Source organism: Haliaeetus albicilla, chromosome 24 (assembly GCF_947461875.1).
Source record: "Haliaeetus albicilla chromosome 24, bHalAlb1.1, whole genome shotgun sequence".
NCBI classification, from domain to species: Eukaryota; Metazoa; Chordata; class Aves; order Accipitriformes; family Accipitridae; genus Haliaeetus; species Haliaeetus albicilla.
Genome location: NC_091506.1, coordinates 15,974,805 through 15,994,534, shown reverse-complemented (window position 1 = coordinate 15,994,534; position 19,730 = coordinate 15,974,805). Strand labels below are relative to the sequence as shown.

Here is a 19,730-nt window from a genome sequence, read left to right as displayed (position 1 = left end):
CACAGTGTCTGAAGGATTAAATGTTTTTCAGCATAGGAGACAGTTTTTGTGTAAAATCTAATTTATTTTTCTATCCACTAACTCCGCATTTTCAGAAAGATTTTCTTAAAGAAATTGTAGTGCTTCTACTCACAGGAAGTCCAACAATAAACACACATTCCTACCAGAGTTTGCCAAACAGTGGGTCTGCTGTTCCATCAGAGCAGTATCTGCATTTGCAGCTTTTACTTTTGATGATTTTTGGTTTCAATGAATTAGTAAGGTAATCTTAAAATTCCATGTGCAAACTTTTTTCCCGTTCTTGTAAATAAAGCCTTCAGTTTTATTCTATTATGCTTGTAATTTGCAAAATTCTTTGCATTCTGTGAGTAGACCTTGCTACCGTTTTCTGTGCTACGTTATAAAATCTTCCCGTTGCTGGTTGAATTTCTAGAACTTGAACCTTTTGCCACTGAAGTTAGTATAAAAACTAACTAAAATTCAGTTTACAGAACCAAACATAGGCTTACAAATTTGAGTGCAGCACCACATTGACTTTTACCTAAAACAGTTGTTCAAAGCACAGGCAAGGATTTATATCTCCTTGTAGCGAAGGAAAGCTTGCTCAAGTCAAGTCTGCATGAAAAAAGACAGGTAGATCATATCCTGAGTCATGAAATACAGAAGCTCACTTCAACACAATTCTGTAAAGCTTCTGTGAAACAGATCATATTTTATTCAACTGGACATTTTTAGTAATGCCTCTCAGTCAGAGCAGGAGTGGCTATGGTTCAAATTTTTCTGGCTTTGTTTTACTGATTTTTTTTTTTCCATTGTGTGAAATTTATTCTATGAAACAATTTTGTTGTTTAAATATATAGCATCCAACTAATGCTATTACCCCATATTATATAAAATGGCATTGCACAGATGTAGCTGGGTGGACCTACAAGAAAGCCTGGAATAACCCTGGATCTGATATCTTTTTCAATTATCTTTCCAGTTTGGTGTCTACCAAATCATTATGCCTTTGGTAAGAGAATTTAGTGCTTAGACAACAAATACATTCTGTTAGATTTTAGCTGGTGAAATTTTTGAAGCCTTTTTACAAATTTATAGAACTGATTCTTATTTCCAGTGAGAATTGTGCATGCTGATTTGTTTGACTATGAGGACCTTGGTACTACTGTCTGTTTGCTCATATGTTAACACCATTGTATTTTAGATTGGAGTCTTAACTTCTCATCATCTTGCTAACCTTTCACACGGTTTCAGTAAGCTGATTTCTTATCCCATAAACTGAGTACAGCTCCCCTTTGTCTTGCTTGAAGGCTCACTTACATCCTCAGCAATTGGTCTTGATAGCAATGAAGTCCCTTGTTCATTTGTGAACAAGGCTGTGGATCTAAAACTGGAGTATAACAGTGGTGAAATACTTCAAAGTGAAAAGGGAAGAATGCTGATAAAGGGAAGAGGTGAACTAAGAACTGAGAAAAAATAAAGAAGAAATATACTGTCTATTTGACAGAAAAAAAAAAAAAGACAAAAAAGCATCTGTAACCTCAAAATAGTCAGTTTTCTGGCTATAAGCTTGTTCAGGCCTCAGATTTTTGGCTCGTGATCTGTACCTTTAATCTCAAGTTTCCTCTCCAGCATTTTTTGGATGCTAGAAACTCCATTACAGATTGGTAGAAAATCAGTGATAAAACTTCTAAATATCACCTTATTTTGTTACACTGCTTTCCCAGTTGCCAATTTTTATAAAATGGTTTATGACTGCAATAATCCCCTCAAAATCAGCTGTTATGGGAGATAATAGCCAGTTGTCAGAGCATTAAGCACCCTTGACTTCACTTTGGGCCATTACGTAACAAAAGAATGAACTGGTGGTAAGGTTGCCAGGTGTATTAAATTATATGATGAATTATAGAGAATCTGTAGTGGGGATTAGTGTCCAAAAGAGACTAGTGGAGATTGCCAAACCCATTATCTGATAGGACTGCAGGCTGGACAAAATCCCAAGGGTGAAAGGCCAGTGCTTTATCCATTATGTCATCCTCTAATCTGTGTCTGCGCCATGCACAGTGAAGTATACTGCAAATAAGTTACCATTGTTCTATGATACATCCTGGAATTATGTAATAACAGAAGTGGAGACGTTGGCAGTATTTGGTTACTTAGAATTTAGTCTGATTTTGATCTTTTCTCATGGATTCTTGCAAAAAATATTAGTTGATATACAAGAAAGCTAAGTAGTGTAGTAGCAAAAATTGTATGAGTCTGCTTTTTCCACAGAAGTTTCAGTTAGATCCAAGAAAGTTGGTTATGTCATAGTTTCTGCTCTAATCCCTTCCTCTCCTCTCCATTCAGATAAATTAATTTGCTTCGACTGCTATTTTGCATTTAAGGAAGAAAATATCTGTTCTACATTTCAGCAAATCCACCAGCATTTTGAAGAATGGCTATAATAGGTATAGTTGAACTATCCTTCAGTAGTTCATCTAGGCTTGTCTGTTAATGGTTTGTAATGACTGATCAGGAATCTTGCATATCAGGACTGGAAACAAAAATTTCTTTAGCTTTTCAATGAGAACATAGAACTTGTTCCTAGTTCCAATAAATAATACCATATTTTACTTTGAAATAGTAACATTGTTATGATAGAAAAATGACGGCTGATAATTTTGGAAAGTTATAGAGGTGCGAGTTAAAATTTTCCTCTCCCTCTATACTCCATATAGTTGAGCTCATTGTACCATGGCTGGTTTTACCGGTGGAAGGATATAAAAAGTAGAATAAATAAAATTTTCTAAAACTCAGTAAAATATTTCTAAAATAGTTTTTCAGTAAAATATTTCTAAAATAGTTTTTTAGTAAAATTGTGTGGTATATACACAGTATTTGGAGATACTGTATAAAGATTTTATTGGCACTCTATAGATAAATCTGAAATACTTATAACACAACGCATTGGTCTCAAAGTCATTTGTAAAGGTGGGAGAAATGTTATAGCTTGTGCTGAAAGTAAAAATTGCAGTGAAGGTAACAAGCTGGTTTTTGGTAATCTCATGCTTTGTTGTTTTTTTGGGTTTTTTTTCGTGTAATCATAACTTTTTGAAAAGCAGTCTCTAGGATGTCATTTTCTAGACATGGTTTTGGCCCCAAAGTTTAATATTATCAAAATCTGTGAAAATTTTCTTTGCTGAATTAACTGTTAAACTGCTATGAAGAATTTAGTACATTCAAGATATATAGTGTTGTATTGCACTTTGTACATTATTGGTTGTTTATTTAACATCATTAATACAAGCTGCACACTAAGCAGGAAAGATAAGCTAGAAAGTATTAGATGTTTCTTAGACCTATTTTGTGTTTTTTTTATTTTGCTGTTAAATGCCAAATCTTAAATGGTTATTTAATACAACCTATTTGCTCTGTCAAATCTTTACAGATAATTCTTTAGTGATAAGCTCCTGCTGTGCCATTTGAAGCCCAGCTGCCTTGCCCAGTTCTCTGTGACCAATAACTCAGGATGTATAAAGCAGCTAGAACTTGTCCCCCCTGTAAAAGGCCTGAGATGTCTTGTTCCTTTCAGAACTATGTCAACCGTCAAACTCCTTTAGGGAAGCAATAAGCCTTGTGCTAACATGGTGTTGGACACTTTCTCATCACGTTCTCTATCCTTGCAAAGTGTAAAATAGCATAATCTCATCTTCCTCTGCTAACTATATTCCTAATGTATTGGGTGAATTTTGACAGTAGGAAATTATTCTTTTGTAAATCAACAAAAGATGTCAACAAATTTTCAGTGATAGAAGAAATATCCTCACTTGACATCTTATGTAAAACTTGTAGCTTGTTTGAATTTTCTAAATGTGACCCTCAGCAGCCCTAGACCTAGAGGGTGGATCTAGAAATGCTCCTTGCAGGCAAGTGTGACATAGTAATGCTGTCCCCTGACCACAAGGGATTAACTGCAGCATCAATTTCCTTTTTTCCTGCACGTATTTTCTGAGGTGGGTCTATACAAAAAGCTGTTGGGGATGCGGATGTTTGGGAAAGCAGAGCTCAGCTGCCTGATGATCCCCAGACAGATTAAGTGTTTTTCTTTGTTACTGTTTTTGCTTACAACATCTTGTTTTCCAGTTAAATAGACCTATTAATTATTTGGGGGTTGTTTCCGTTAACTGTCGCGTCAGCATTTAGGGTACAATGCATAGTGTTTCGGGTATCACTGTAATAGAAAACACTGTTATAAAATTGTCTGGGTACAGTGTGCAGTTGCAAGAAGGAGAAAACATGAGGAAATGTATAAATGCAAACTTTTCCAAAAGAGGTATTTTAAATACTACAGGAGAAAAATTAACAATGAAGAAACTCTTACGGAGTACCTTAATGTTTAAGGATTCAGTTTCATGAGGTAATGGCTTCAATTTCATGGCTTCCTTGCACCGAGTGCAGTGTCAGTTGAGTCTTTCAGCACCTTATAGCGTAAAGGTCTTAATAGGGTGGAAGGTATTGTACTAGTGCTATCTTGCATTGTATCACAGGGCTTCGTAGCCCTCATCAGTAGAATTTTGTGTACTCATTTAAAGCATTTTCTTAATGGAATTTCCTGCTAGCTTGTCAATGCAAATAGATCCTTAACTCATTTTTTCACCACTTCCTAATAAAAAAAAACCCCTAAAATTAAAAGAGCTATGAAGACATTCAGAGATAAGGTAAAGTTTCTAGAGTGACCTTGTATTTCTACTGCTCTTTTACCATGCCTATTCATTGCCCTGTATGTAATGCCCTTTGCAACAACCATCTACACTGGAGTACACTTGGAATTTGTGATTATTTTCGGATTGCTTTGTTTGTGTGTAGGTTAAAGTTAGAAACTATAAGACATCTCAAAAATTGATACCTTTTACAAACTCAAATTTTTTTCCCTCTTCAGATTTAGAAACGTTACTTGTGCAAAGGCCTGTTGCATGTTCAGATTTTTTGAATGTGAATCTTACTGATCTTGATGAATGGATCCAGTATGACTCTCAAAACCCTTTATGACTGTATCCAGACTGTTCGTCACAGGAAAGTGTGGTGGGGTAATGCCATCTCCTTAACATAGGGACCAACTGCAGCATCGATTTCCCCTTTTCCCATTGGTGTCTTCTGAGGTAGAGCTGTAGAAAAGGATGCTGGGGAGAGAGGAATAGGAGGATGAGATTATGTAAGGAGGAGTGATATTGAAGACAAATCTTGAAGTGGCAACAGGCACAGTGTAATGTTGGGAGGGAAGCAGTGGAAGCCTAAATAAATCCTCAAGCTCTTTCTAAATTTGGAAGTAAGTTTCTGTTACTTACTTTTGGAGTTTGAACCTAAAAAAGACATCAGAAAATTATAAAGCAGCAGGACCCCAAGGAAAAGAAGCCAGATATTGAAGCTTAAAAGATGAAGAGTTTATAAGTTTATCCTGGGTAACTAATTTTAAGAATATTTCCACTATAACAAAGGATAAGAAGAAATGGAGCATGAAAAATTCATAATCAACAGCAAGAGAAGCTGGTTTGAAGAGACAAGTAATTTACAACATAAAACTGAAATAGCAAAAGAATAGAATCAGAAGTTAACCCTGGCAAAATAGAATGTGATGTAATTGTCAATTCTGCGATGAAAAATCAGAGCTTGTAAAGTTAACTTTTGGTTTTGGTGTCCCCCCCTCACCCCCATTTTATTATTTTACCTCTTGGTAGACTTTCAAAGAATGGGGAACCTCCCTAATGCTATTTTTATGAATAGAAAAATGGATCTGCCTGGAAAGGATGCACGTGAGAGTTTCAAAATGACATTTTTTCTTTTCACCTTAAGCTCTGTTAAGTTTCGCTGTATTCTTCCCATGTGCTCTCTTAGTCATATTCAAAGAGAGTGAACCAGAACTTTGCTTTTCGTCGGCAACAGACTTTGAGAATGTAGCTCTGGGATTGTATTTAGAGGAGTGGCACCAGCTGTTAATGAAAATTGTTGATAATTCTGCTCTGCTTTTAAACAAACATAAACAAACCAATATTTTTTTTTTAATATACCAACCTATGTAAATATTCAGTGCCTTTTAGGTAACACATGAATATGTTTTGGAAGAGTAGGAAAAGAAACGTCAATACAAATATGACTTTTCTTTTTCCTGTATGCCCATCTTCACTTTTCAGATGACAGTATGCAGCACAGGTTAATATATGCTAAGGGAGACCTGTGATTTTTCATTTTTAAAAGTTCTATTAACAAGAGACCTAAATAAATGGCAGCCTTTTTCATTATTAGGTTCGCAAAATTTAGGCAATTAGAGAATTGCTCTTGAATTACAGCATTTAAATCAAATCTAGACCTGCTCTGGTCTCATCTGCTCCTACTGTCATTTTCTTCGCTGTTGATCAAATGAAAATCAAAGTGCTTTGATCAGTGTACCATTCAGACTGTTGTGAAGATCAGAATGTTAAACCATTTAGGGAGGTCTTTGGATAGGGTAATACTCAAGTGGGGAATCAAACACCTTGAACAGGATGGACACATGCTGTCTAGATGATAAGGGTCCTTGCAACAGTGTCTTCAGCTGTATTGGGTGAGATGCTCTGAATTGCTTTTCTGCTGAATCTCCAGCTGGCCTGTGGTTGTATATTGCTACTCCAGCACAGGAATGATTCATTGCTGTTTATTATCTTAAATTATGTACAAAACATTTCCTAACTATCTTAAGTATGTTCAAAAGACTCTCCTGTGTGACTGTTCCTCAGGCTTTCTACTATGATAATATGCAAGTATCTTTTCCCTATACAGTGGCCAATTCTACAGCAGGAATTGCCTGAAGAAGTCTCTGGGGTGGTCAGATTCTCCAGCAAAGTAGCTAATTAACACCTTGAAGTATACAAATAGTGCCTATCAGGTGGTCTAGCCATAGCATGAGTTGCCTGGAAAAACCTCCAGGACTGTCCCAAATTCCCACCTTGAGACGTCCTGTAACAATTAAGCCAGTTCTTTGTGGTGAGGCTACTTAGGAGTTCAGGCAATCACTTAGTCTCATGTTGATCCATTGTTCCCTGTCAGTCCATTTGCTCATCTATGCAGAGACTAGCTGGGGTGTTCCTGGACCACCATAACTTATAAGTATGGGAACTTGAATTTCATCCCTATATCCCACTTAAAACTTAAATTCCATAGCTCTTGCCACAATACTATTTTTATTTCTTGCTGAGCCAGAAAGGAAAGACTATTTTGATGAAGGTGTCCGTGAAATAGTTTGCAGCTGCAAAGAGAGGTCTGCACTGTCAGCTACAAGCAGAAGTCCCTTTTCCCCTCCCACACTGTATTTTAAATTTCTGGAAATACTACTTTACCAGCTGTTTGGCATGAATATATAACTTCACAGTTCCAGGGTGTAGAATCTTGCAGACTGACTCGTCTTGCTTAACATAGACAGAAGATGGTCCCTGGAGAGAAGGTCCCTTTTCTCTTTGTTTTGCTGCTAGTTAAATGAAGTTTCAGAGGTGAGGACAGTTCAGTGACTGCAGATTAGTCCATGCATAATGGATGAAACTGTTAAGTGGACCGTTCAGTAGTTAGCACTGAAATAACTGTCATATAAATCATCATTCTTAGGTTTCCTCACTAATGGTTGAGTGTGTGCACACTTATATAAAATCTCAGTGATTTTATAAAAGCTATCTGTCCAGAGTTTAAACGTTCAAACTTCAGAATATTCTCTAGCTGTAAAAGCAAGAAACTTATTAACAGTACTCTCTTATTTTTTCAAAATTTGGGGGGATGCAACAAAGAATAGAAAGCAAACCACCTGTGTAATCCAAACCATGATCTGTGCCTAGGTAAGGCAAAAAGAGTGTAAAACAGAGAGACTGGAAAACCAGAGACAAAGCAAGTTAAAAATAATATATGCAGTTAAATATCTACTGTTGATTTAAATATTTTACTCAGTGTAAGATTTGTGTTCAGTTTTGCCTGAACTACTGAGCTGGGTGGTTCAGTGCCTTAATAGTATTTAATTCTGCTGTGTACATGGGATAGTTACCAACACAACTTGTGACAACTGTTGACATGTTGTGCCACTTCTCACTAGCTCACTATGGACTAGTGGTTTGGACCAGAATTCATAATCAAGCACATAGAAGCTGACTGTCATAAAATGCACTGTTCAGATTTGTCTGTTGCTTAATATGAATATGATTCTACAGTTCAGAATCACTTGAGCTTATGCAGCAGTCTTTTAGTAAGAATAGTAACCGAATGCAGTGCTCTTTCCCAGAGGTGATCCTTCTAGGTCAGGAATGAGACATAATAACAAGGTAATATATGGGAGGTTTCTACAGCTGCTGTTTTAAAGATAATTAAAATACATCAATCTCAAATAGTATTCTTTGCCATTCAACACCCACTTCAGAAAAATGTAGAAAAATATGAAGTGAGAAAGTCACAAGCTCTATTAAAGATTCTAGTTCCACTGTCCTTTCAGTTTCTGTAATGTTACTGTGGAGCTCTCACTCCATTTTCTGTGAACATTGGCTTAAAAAAATAGTAGTCTGTGGCACATCTGTAGGAGCTACATACTCTGTGGGAATAGCAAGTATAGTTCCAAAGATGAAAGTTTTTGCTCTTGGAGTAAGCCTTGCTTGGCATTCAGTGAATCTGACATCATCTACAATTTTCAGTTTTGTAGATAGGATATAACAATTAAAAACTAGTGCTTCTGCCTGAGAATATTGCCTTTCTCCACAGCTAACAGTTCATGTTAAGCCTTAATACAGTTGATATCATATTTTAAGGGTCAGACATTGAAAATATTTTGATTCAGGTATCTCAAATATCTTACAAAGCTTTCAAAATTATCCAGAACTGAAGGGTTCTCTTTCTGTCATGTGTTTTTTTGCCAGAGAGGTACTTATACCCTCTGATGCAGATTCCTTCTCAGATGAAAATGGTCTCTTGATTCAGTCACAGTGCTTGGATATTGAAAGGTGTTTTTCTCATTTGGTTTATACTCAGCCAGAGCATATGTAGACTATGTAAATGTTGTTACTGGATCTTCTGGGACTGGCCCATAACACCTTTGAATTTATTCAGTGTGCCTTGACTAAAATGTTCTCTTCATATGGATTCAAAAGAATTTTTAGCATCCTAACATTAAGTGTTGTACTATGAGACACCGATATAGGTGTATCAGTTTATATGTATCTATATAATGTGTATACTTATTAAAGCTCGTAGTTTCTATTGTGTTATTTTCTTTAAGGTCCAATACAAACCACAGAATGAGACACTTTATACTTCTTCATCTATTATAAATTATAGAGATTTCAGTCATATGCCTCAGTACTATATGTATTTATCACTATATTTATCAGTAGACTATACAGTATTAGTGCTATATCTGGATTGTTTGAATAAAATAGTTCATGCAATCATTTTGCAGAGCAGAACTCCTCTGACACACTTTCCATTCGGTTACTTCAGATATACAAAGAAGAAAATTTGGTGGTCACTATTAACAGTCTTTACCCCAAACCATTTATCTTTCATGGTATCCGAGAATATGGATGGATATTAAATTTGGTACCTAATGTCTAGTCAATTTAAAATGACAATTTCAGTGGTAACTATGACAGAGTGTGTCCTGTTTTGCATCATTCATAGCCCGTCACTGCATAAGTCTTGTCCACATGCAGGAGTTGAAGGAATTTGAACTTATCCTACTAAATTAATGTAGCACTTCTATAATATTGACTTAGTTATATTTTTATGTAGATGCAGAAAACAGGTACGTGACCACAGTAACTTTGTCTCTGTTTATTTGTATTATACCATGGATAGTACCAGCACATCTAGAATTACTACATAAAATACCTATCCAGAAGAGTAAAAAAGTATAAAGTATGAAAGATATGTGGATCCAAATTTGTTTTGAAAAACGGGATTTAAAATGTAGATGTATTCAGGCAAGTTTCAATTGTAGTCATTTATTACCTAAGCTATTGCTGTGAGCTCTGAAATCAGAAAATAATATGGCAAGCATTTGTTTTGTAAAATTACTTCTACAGTGAATGGTTAGGCACTCATGAGTGTTTCCCAATGTAAACTCAGAGTGAATTTAGCTTACAGTGGTGGGTTCAATGAACTGATCAAATGAAACTTTTAGAAGTAGAGCTATAATCGGAATTGTTTGCCATCAGAGCTGATTTTGAGGATTTTTCTCACTGTTCTGAACAGACTATTATACAATATTCATAATACCTATTAATGTATCTTTAAGGTCAATGTAAAAGAAAAACTTTATTGTATCAGTGGCACTATTTTTTAACTAAAATACCTTCCTGTGACCTTACATGATGGTTATTCTCTTATGGCGCTACTATGAATAAGTCATTCTATTAAGTAATGAGCAGTATAGAAATAGTATTTTAAAAGTATAGTTTACCTTATACTTCATTTTATAAAAGATTTTATACTTCATGTTGACACTGGTAAACATCATTTATGTAACATGCACAGTGAAAAGTGCATAGAGAGAAATACACAACTCATTGGGAAAGAGAAGGAAAGCAGCACTTAATAAACTGATCACTCATCTTCAGTGCTAGCTCTCTAATTTATAGCTTTTATTTTTATCTTTTCAAGTAATGCCAAACAATTATCAGTACTTTTTATGATGCTTAAAATATTTTTTAGTGAAACTGCTAGGAGTAAGTGAGCAGCTGCGTGGTGCTTAGTTGCTGCCTGGGGTTAAACCACGACAACTGCAGATACCAAGTAAACTATATGTATAAAATGTACTCAAAGAAAAATCATTAAAATCCTTGCAACAGTATCATAGAGGCAGCCCATTCCTCATGATGATCTATGATACCGATTTGTTGAAATTTTATCTTTTGTAGGTTTAATGCAGTTAGTTTGCTGCCTACTCCTATTATCATGCTTACTGCTCATCCTTTTAGATAAGGCTGGTCTCCTTTTATTAGGAACACAGTGTAGTTTGATTCTTTATAGATTAAAGCATATCATTAAATATAAATCTCTCAGATGTATTCAGTCTCATGATAGGCTATATTCGAGCATCATTTTCAGGAAGATAAACTGTGACAGTGATTTATGCTGTATTTTGAGGGTATAAATCTCACTATGCCCTTTCACGTGTGTTTAGAGAATACAGATTTTATTTATTAATTCTTTTTGTATCCGTCAACGAAGCATAAAACTACCATTCTTTTGTTTAATGCTGTGTTCTTTAGAGTCTTAGAGTAGGATTATGTATACTGTTTGATTCAAACTAATTAACAACACTATAGAATCAGTGTGTATACTTTTAAAATTATATAAATCATGATTGATTTCTATGTACATTTGATGTTTGAAAGACTGGGAAAAGTTTGTTATTGAAATCTGGTCTCTAGGCATGATAATAATGCCAAACACCATGCATGCGTAGAAACAGGATCTGGCCATTAAGAAAATGGACAAAAGGGCAGTGAGGGAATATAGTACTACAACTAACAGTAAAGAGGAAAACGTTCAAAGACATTTTCAAACTTATTCTGTGAAAAACACCTATGGGAGCTTAATATAAAGTTACTATATTCTACAAATAATTTCTTTTGTCTCACTGTGAGTGAGAAAAAAGTGCTAATTGAAAAAACTATAAGAAATTTCATTCTTTGATTTTTTTTTTTAATTGCAAATGAATTAAATTAGAGGTCTTCATAAACTTCTCATATCATGACATTTCTTTCCGTGTAATTAGCTTTCTGTATAATTTAAGCATGTCTGTTTTGTGACTGTAAGACCCAATTGGCTATTGAATAAAATGTTCTGGAGGATAGTTTGTTGTGTACAGCTTTTTAATGATGATAACAGAGTTTCTGTAAAAAAGTTTGGATAATGATGATTCTATTAAGTATACTGATAAAAAGACAAAAGGATCTGATGTGGGGTTTAGTTAAAATTTTTAGTGTTACAATATGGAGTTCATAATTTTCTTTCTTCTCATACATAATGATAGCACTGTGTTTGCAGCTACAAATTGTCAATTTCTAGTCCTAATGTAATCTATTAGTTTTATCTTCAAAATCCACAAAATGTAGAACAAGTTATTTCATTAGAACATCAATCAAATTTTTAATCTGTGTAAAATATTGCTAATTTCATAGAATCATATGGGGACCTCTGAAGATCATCTTGTCCAACCCCATGCTCAGAGCAGGTAAAGTTAGATCAGGCTGCTCAGGAACTTGTCCAGTCAGATTTTGAATATCTCCCAGGATGCAGGTTCCGCAGCATCTCTGGGCGATGTTTTCTAATATTTTATCACCCTCATGATAAAAATGTTTTTCCTTATATTAAATCAGAATGTTTAGGACCTTCTTCTGACTTTTGTCCCTTGCTCTGCTGTCTGCTTAGAGTCCATCTTCAAGAAGAGTCTGTCTTTTCCAGTAAGTCAGTGTCTGTCTTGTATGGGAGAATCCAAAACTGAGCTCAGTACTCCAGATGTGGTCTTACAATGGAATGGAGGGGAATAATCACCTTGTATTCATCTTGCTAATATGGCCCAGTATCCACTTGGCCTCTTCTGCCTAGACAAATCATTAGGGAATTGGAAAATGACTGTGGAAGTTTAGGCACATGGAATGTGAGGCATAAACCTTAGCATGGCAAGGGTTACAGTGGGCAGAATATGAGCTTTAGGTGTAGCTGTCAGGTGCTATTCCCAATTCTCTTGCTGAGGGGTTAGTCAGATCGAGCGAGGCTCACTGTGCTCCATCTTACACAGCTATATCGGATGGTAGATGAAGAAGGTATGGAACTGTGTGGGATTTTTAGATGGAATACGCTGGGACGCAGGACAGTGATTTCTGTGCTCAGCACACACATGGTGGTTACAGACCCAACCTGAACAGGACTGCGAGTGCCATGCAGACTTGTATTAGTGAGGTAGAGGAAGCTCTGGACAACACGCTCCTTTCCCATTCCCCGTTTATCTAGCTAAAACCCACTTGATTATCTTTGCTGTAGTTTCCCATGTATAGAATAGGGTTGAGAGCAGAAGGTATGAGGTAGAAAATGCTGTCATTAGTCTACCGTGAAGACAAATTTGCAGCTGTTTTCAAGACCTGTAAAATAACGCAACCCTGAACCTATCTCTATTTGATAAGAAAGAACTGAGAAAATGGTATGGTAAAGAGAGATACATTTCACTGGAAGTTTTCCTTTGCTTTCTAAATGGCAGCTGTCCGAAGCTGCTCAAAACCACAGTTTTGCATATGTGTTATAACACGGAACTGTGGAGTCCAGACAAACAAGTGCTGTCATTTAGCATCTATCAAGGCCTACCCTGCATCCAACGTTTCCAAAGTATGCCTTTCTTCTCTGCCAAGAAATTCTATTTGAGCAGAATTTTAAGGAGATCGGCAGTTTTCTAGGATTTCTGGATGAAGGTCTCTGTGTATGTCTGTGTGCGTGCACATGCATAGACCAGCTGCAAGGCTTTTTGCTCAGATATTTCTGTCTGGGAAATGTGGCAACTTTGCACATGACTCTGCTGTTTATCACTTGATAGCACAAGTACCACCTGTGGGTACCTGTCTTTAAGTTGACAAAGGTACTGTGTCATACGAACCTTGAAAACTGAGGGGAATTTGCTTGCCTGGTGTTTCAGATCCTTTATCTACAGAAGTATTTGCTAATTAAGTGCCTTTTCCTTCACACCATAGCAGTTTTCTGAATTCATAAGAGTGGAACACATTTGTCTGAACATGCAGTTTTGCCTTGTACCCCAATGGTTTTAGTTTATTCACACTTACACTGTAACCATTTAGCTATAACTTTAGTTAAATGTCAGATATTAAAAACATCCAAAGAGATCAGCCATTCTGTACGTAGAACAAAAGCCACATTTTGTCATGAAGACATTACTGGCAGAGATTTTTTTTTTCTTAACCTACAGTGCTGTTTAACCAGTAATACTTTCTTAAAAAAGGTCTATCCATATGAATTACACATCTGTATCTGAAGTTCCCCTGTGTAAGTTTTAAATGCGGTATTAATTGACTTGTTCTTTTGCATTGTACTTTCAGGTTCGTATTTTTACCTATCTGATTGGAAGAGAAGCTGCTTTTGCTGATAACCTGAAGTGGATGGCCTGTGCTAACAAAGGTTAGTTAACCTTTAACTGTGAAAGCCTTGTTTTCAAAACCCTATTATTGAGCCTTCCTGCATGTCTGACCCTTCTACAGATACGGTGTCACTGACATCTAATCGGAGAGGATGGGTTGTTTTTTTCCAGGAAAGGAAAAGACTTATTCATCTTGTAGCATACAATTTAAAAAGTAAAAACCTGATTTGAAATTTATTTTTTTCTTAAAATACATATGAAGTTTTTAAATTATGTGATCTTAAATTTTTATTCAGGGAACAAACTTTGATTTCAAAGCATTTGTCCTGTTATAGCAGTTATTATGTAGTCAGAGTTAGTTTGGTTCCTAAGAACATTGGGTACACGTCTTGTTGAGTTAGGCATGGTATGTAAAACACCAGACATCCTGTCCGTTGAGGAACTCACAGTGTAATTGAAAAAACTGGTTTATATTCTTTAAGGAAGGAGCATTAAAACATATAAGATGCTGAGGTGCTACAGTAAAAGGATTGACTAATATAAGTAAGAATGATTCTGAAAAAACCAAACCCCCTAATTAATCTTCAGGTTTTCCTTTTCCTTTCCTCTAGGAAAAAAAAAAAAATGTTCTTTTTTTCTGTTGTGCCACATTACATTATGATGAATTGCATCAGGTGCTATCCATTTAGTCATTATTTCTTTAACTACTGTTATGTCCAGCTGATGGAAATTACTCAGTTTGAAGTCTTGTCTTAATCAGCTAATATTACACCATAATTTCGTTTAAATAATAGTATAAGAATCCTTTGAAGCATCTTTTCTGAAGACAATTTAATCAACAAAATCTTTTAGCTTTTTAGCCCAGCTCTACAGATTCGTAAAGATCTAAGTACAGCAACTCAGAAATTAGGACCAGGCAACAGAGACTGCCTTAGTAGATCATCTGGTCCATGTCTTCCTTATTCCCAGAGGGGGAAAAGTGGTCACCTTTGTCATTCTTCAGGCCTACTTTGTTCTTTTCAGAGCCATGTTGCTTTGAGTCAGAATCTTACTCATGAATCAGCTAAACAGCTTAATGACTTTCTTCTATAAATTTTTTTCTGGGTTTAATACCTGCTCTCTGATAGCTTACAATGCAAAAATCTTCTACCTCTAATCGGTAATTAAATACTTTTTTATAGCTTTGAAAATCACAGTTGGAAACAGCATAAGTCATTATGGCAGACAGTGTGGATTTAGTTCTTTTTCTTACAGTTTTCAGCTACAGCTCATCCATTTTCTTTTAGTGAAATGAAGGATTGCAGCACAACAGATGAGGAGTGTAGTAAAGCTGGTCTAAAGATTGGCTGAACGGCTGGGCTGCAGTTTACTACTTGCACGGGTGGGCCAAAGTATGTTGTTGTCACTGAGGGTCAATGACCCTAAAATCAATTTTCCTTGCAGTGATTTTCCCCTTGGAAGCACAACATAGATGAAGGCTGTTTGCAGAGTTTCCAGCTGACTGGACTGTGGACAGCAGTCCTTTCCTTGAAAATGGGTCACAGGGGAAGTTCATACCACCTTGCAAAACTTCTTTAGCTTCTAGATTCTGATGGTGAAACCTTGAAAAACCCCACTCATGTTTTTCTGTTACATTTTTATGTATAAGTAGGGCATATCTAGAGGGAGTTGGCTTAATGAAGCAAAACACCAAGCCATTTTAAATACATTAAAACATCCCAAAACCCCAAAGTCCCTCTAGAGTGGTTTGTGAAATTTGCAGTGATTTACTCCTCTGTATCATAAGCAAGCGCACATAAAGGAAAAGAATAAAGATTTACTAAGACTCTGAATTGAACAAAGGTAAAAGTTTCCTAGTGCTTAGCGTGCATGTGCCACATTTTAAAGTACGTAAGCACTAGCTTTCTCTCAGCAGTCACTCCCAGCAGAAAGCTGTAAAGATAAAGATGGGGGTTAATGCATTACTTACTAACAAAACGGCCAGGATTAAACTTTTTTTTTTCAGTAAAACTCTCTATTGCATTAGTAATTTGACAGCCTCTGTTTTAATTTTTTTTTAAATTTTTATTATGGATTATCACTGTGGTTGGCATAGTGTAAAATGGACAAAGGCAAGGATTCATCACTACAAAGGAGCAGAGTCTGAGAGAGCAAAGTAGAGAAAAATGCTTTGCCTATCGGAGGTCTGATAGAGGCTCTCTAACTGCCAGCAGAGGACAGATCAGCCCTGAGGCAAATTGTGCCCCAGCTGTAGCAGTTTATAGTCTATTGTATTAGCAGAGGAGAGCTGCGTACAGGAAGCCCCAGTCACATCCATTCCCATTATTAGCATGACCCCAGCACCTCCTGCACTGTGGGCTCCTGGGGGGGTGGCAGGCAGCCAGCTAGAGATACTGTTCACCTGCTTGAGAGGCCTCTTAGGTGGGGGGGCAGGGGGGGATTCTCCATGGGAGTTTTACAGCTGCAGTGAAACAATGAATTCCCTCCTTAGTCCCTACCCAAAGAGGATTTTTAAATTGTGATATTTTATTAGTTGCAAGAACATTGCAACTATTTTGCACTGTGTCCAGAAAATGAAAAGTGCTAAACTCCATGTAAAAATCCATTGGAGGCATTTTGAAAAGTTATGAGTCTAATGGTGGACATTTTAGAGAAAAACAAGCTATCCAAAAACATTGCAAGGACTGTGTAATATGAAAAGGCAGCCCGCTTGCAGAGCCTAAGTGTCTGTCTTTAACCACTTTATTATATACTTCTCATGCTTGTCATTACCAAATCTTACCCGTTTCCTTCATGATTTTTTTCCTGCTGGGGAGCAAAAAAGAGTAGCGCTGACTGTAAGGGGCTCTAAGGTGGCATAATTCACACACCAGGGAGCTGAGAAGCAGGTGTTAGAATGCAGAAATTTAAGCATGGGTTTGCTGCTATTGCTTACATGGCTTCAGCAGCTGTGCTCAAGAACTTTAGGGCATGTCTTTATCTGATGATTAAACCTTGGTATAGGAAGAGTAACGTTTTAAATCCATGGGGTGCCTCTGATCTCTAGATAAGAGAGATAAATTTAACAGTGTAGGAAGCTAATTCTTGTGAGGTTTGGCGTTTGTTACACATAGCTACAAACACATGAATCAACAAAAAGTCTAAATATACAGTGAAAATGAACTAAGGGAATGTTACCTAATGCAGTCTCTAGCTATAATGTAGTAACTTTTGGTAGAGTTTTCCCATTAAATAAATATTAGAGCAAGCATTAAAAATATGGGACATATCATTCACGCAGCTTTTGCAATTCTTTTCACTTTCTTGTAAAGAAAGCTAAAACTTAAGGAAAACAACTTTTTGTAGAAACAAAGTAAATAGATGAACCATAAATTCACAGAATATGGGTAATTGTTCATATTATGTGAGTTACAGAAACTGTAAAATCATTCTGGATTTTTCTAATGTGAGCTGCAAAAGCACAAGCCATACTTATAAGGAGATTAAACAGACAAAATCATCAATGCAAGAAGTGAACTCTTCCCAGAAATTACAAATGAAACCCACCCCAGAGATCACATTATAAAAACCCTAGAAAGAATCCATATGGTTGTGTCTTATGCTACCATCTTCATCTAAGTCTTGTCTTTTACATGTCTTTAGCAGCAATTTTTACATTTCACTAAACTTAGTTATATTTGAAGAAACCTGATTAAAAGCAATAAAGTCCCTTACACTCTCTTTCTTTCAACTTTTCGTCTGTTGCAGCCTGATACGTGAATAAATCTGTGAAACATAGATATGGTTAAAAAAGTAGGATTTTTTTCACACTGATCCCTTTTTCTTCCATTTGCTAACCTTGGCTTCTTTAGCTGTCATACTTACTGGGCAAGGAGCACTGCATGGCTAGCCTGCAACTACATGCATGCCAGTATACGTGTGCTGATTTACCATCTGGCCGCTTCCAAATAGGATACTCATTGTTACTTCTTTCAGTCTCAGGGTAGTCACAAATTTTCACTTATCTTTGAGACCTTTATTTTTTGCTAAGTTTATATGAAATTGATTCAGACTTACTATCTCTTTTAGTCTCAGGAAATTAGGCTAAAAACCTGTTTCCTCTATTGTACAGTTTAGGGTTATGCTTTGCAAGTACTACAACGAGAAATAAATATACTTTGTCTGTAGCATGCTGCCTGGACAGTTCTGTGTCAGTTGTGATATGACAGCACGTATTCTCAGAAATAATACAAAAAGAAATACCTAACATAATACACATCCATATGAACAATAGTTACAAATAAGTGCTCAAGTAGGTGTCTCTGCTCATGTTGGGTGTAGCTGGTCCAGATGGATCTCTTCTAAATGAAGGAAAAGAAGAAAAGAAAAGAAAAAAAAAATATTCAGCATTATCAGTGTCTTACATGTGTAAACATGTATGGCACAACACTGAATTGTTTCACATTAGGTTCTGTTTTCTGTTTCTTTTTTTTCTTTTTGTTTGAGTAATCTAGCTAAATTTTTTCACTTGAAAAACTGACATAAAAACATTTCAGGAGGCAATCAGAATGCATGCTTATTTCACAGCATGGTATTCTTTATCTCAAAGGTAGTTTATAGGCCATGATTAAAGAATTTTCCAGGCATAGACATTGAGGAGCTTTTTAAATGAGTCTTTAAGGTTTTGTTTTTAATGAAGTATGACATTAAAAAGCGTTAACTAATTGTGATTTCAACCCATATGGTTAAGAAAATACCGCTTGATTAGAAAAAGACCTTTCTATCACCTTAGATACAGTGCAAATTTTTTCAAGTAGTTAATCTCCTCTGACTTTTCAGGCATTGTTTCATATGCTCATATATATATTAAGTGTTTAAGTGCAGGTGCTGTTCTATTGTTCACTGTACACAGTGCAAGCAGATCTCTGCTCCAACTGTAAATTTGCACACTTGCTGTAAGGGAAGTGCAAGTACTAGCACAACATGCACTGAAAAGTACATGAGCTTACACAACAAATAGTATTGGAGTGGTGATATAGGATTGCATAGAAAGCACTGAAACAAAACGGTGATTCAGTCTGCTCTTTAAGGACAACTGAAACCTTGTCCATGGGGCCAATTGAAAGTAGGTGTTTGGTAAAAGGAGAAAAGGAGAGATGAATGTACATGGAGGTCCCCTTCTTTAAATCTCCTACAGAGAAATGAGCAGAGTTTGTGTGCTCTTTCCTTTTAGTGTCTTAGTCCTCACTTGCAGCCATTGTACACTACTCTAAGATGGAGGAGGAAAGGCAAAAGGCTGATTAGTCTATTTGTGCTTCTATTTAATTTTTCTGAATTTCTGAGTGACCTGTTCTTTTGAGTATGTAATGTCAAACGTGAACAGTGCTGAATATGGCCTCTGAATATTGGTTCTCTTTTAAGCTTTCTGAAATGAGACATACCAAAATTCAGGCACACTGAACTGCCTTAGGAAAATATAGGTCATCACCTGTACAATGAGTGATCCACACAGTTCTGAAGTGTCTTGAATCCTTGATTAAAAGCATTATAAACAAGTGTACATATATACATACATACATACATGTATATATATCATTTATGAGGTTCTCTATGTGAATAGCTC

General features: G+C 36.2%; 1 protein-coding gene across 7 annotated transcripts in view; it reads left to right on the top strand.

Moving 5' to 3' along the window:
- Positions 1-19,730, top strand: part of CACNA2D3 (calcium voltage-gated channel auxiliary subunit alpha2delta 3) — a 476,807-nt gene that overhangs the window by 293,598 nt on the left and 163,479 nt on the right. For all 7 annotated transcript variants that reach the window (XR_011329699.1, XM_069812301.1, XM_069812302.1 and 4 more), the window contains one exon: positions 14,091-14,169. Coding sequence is in view for 6 of the 7 variants with exons in the window: in XM_069812301.1 (XP_069668402.1) it covers positions 14,091-14,169 (79 nt within the window). In the remaining variant the exon portion in view is untranslated. The remainder of the gene's footprint in view (positions 1-14,090; positions 14,170-19,730) is intronic.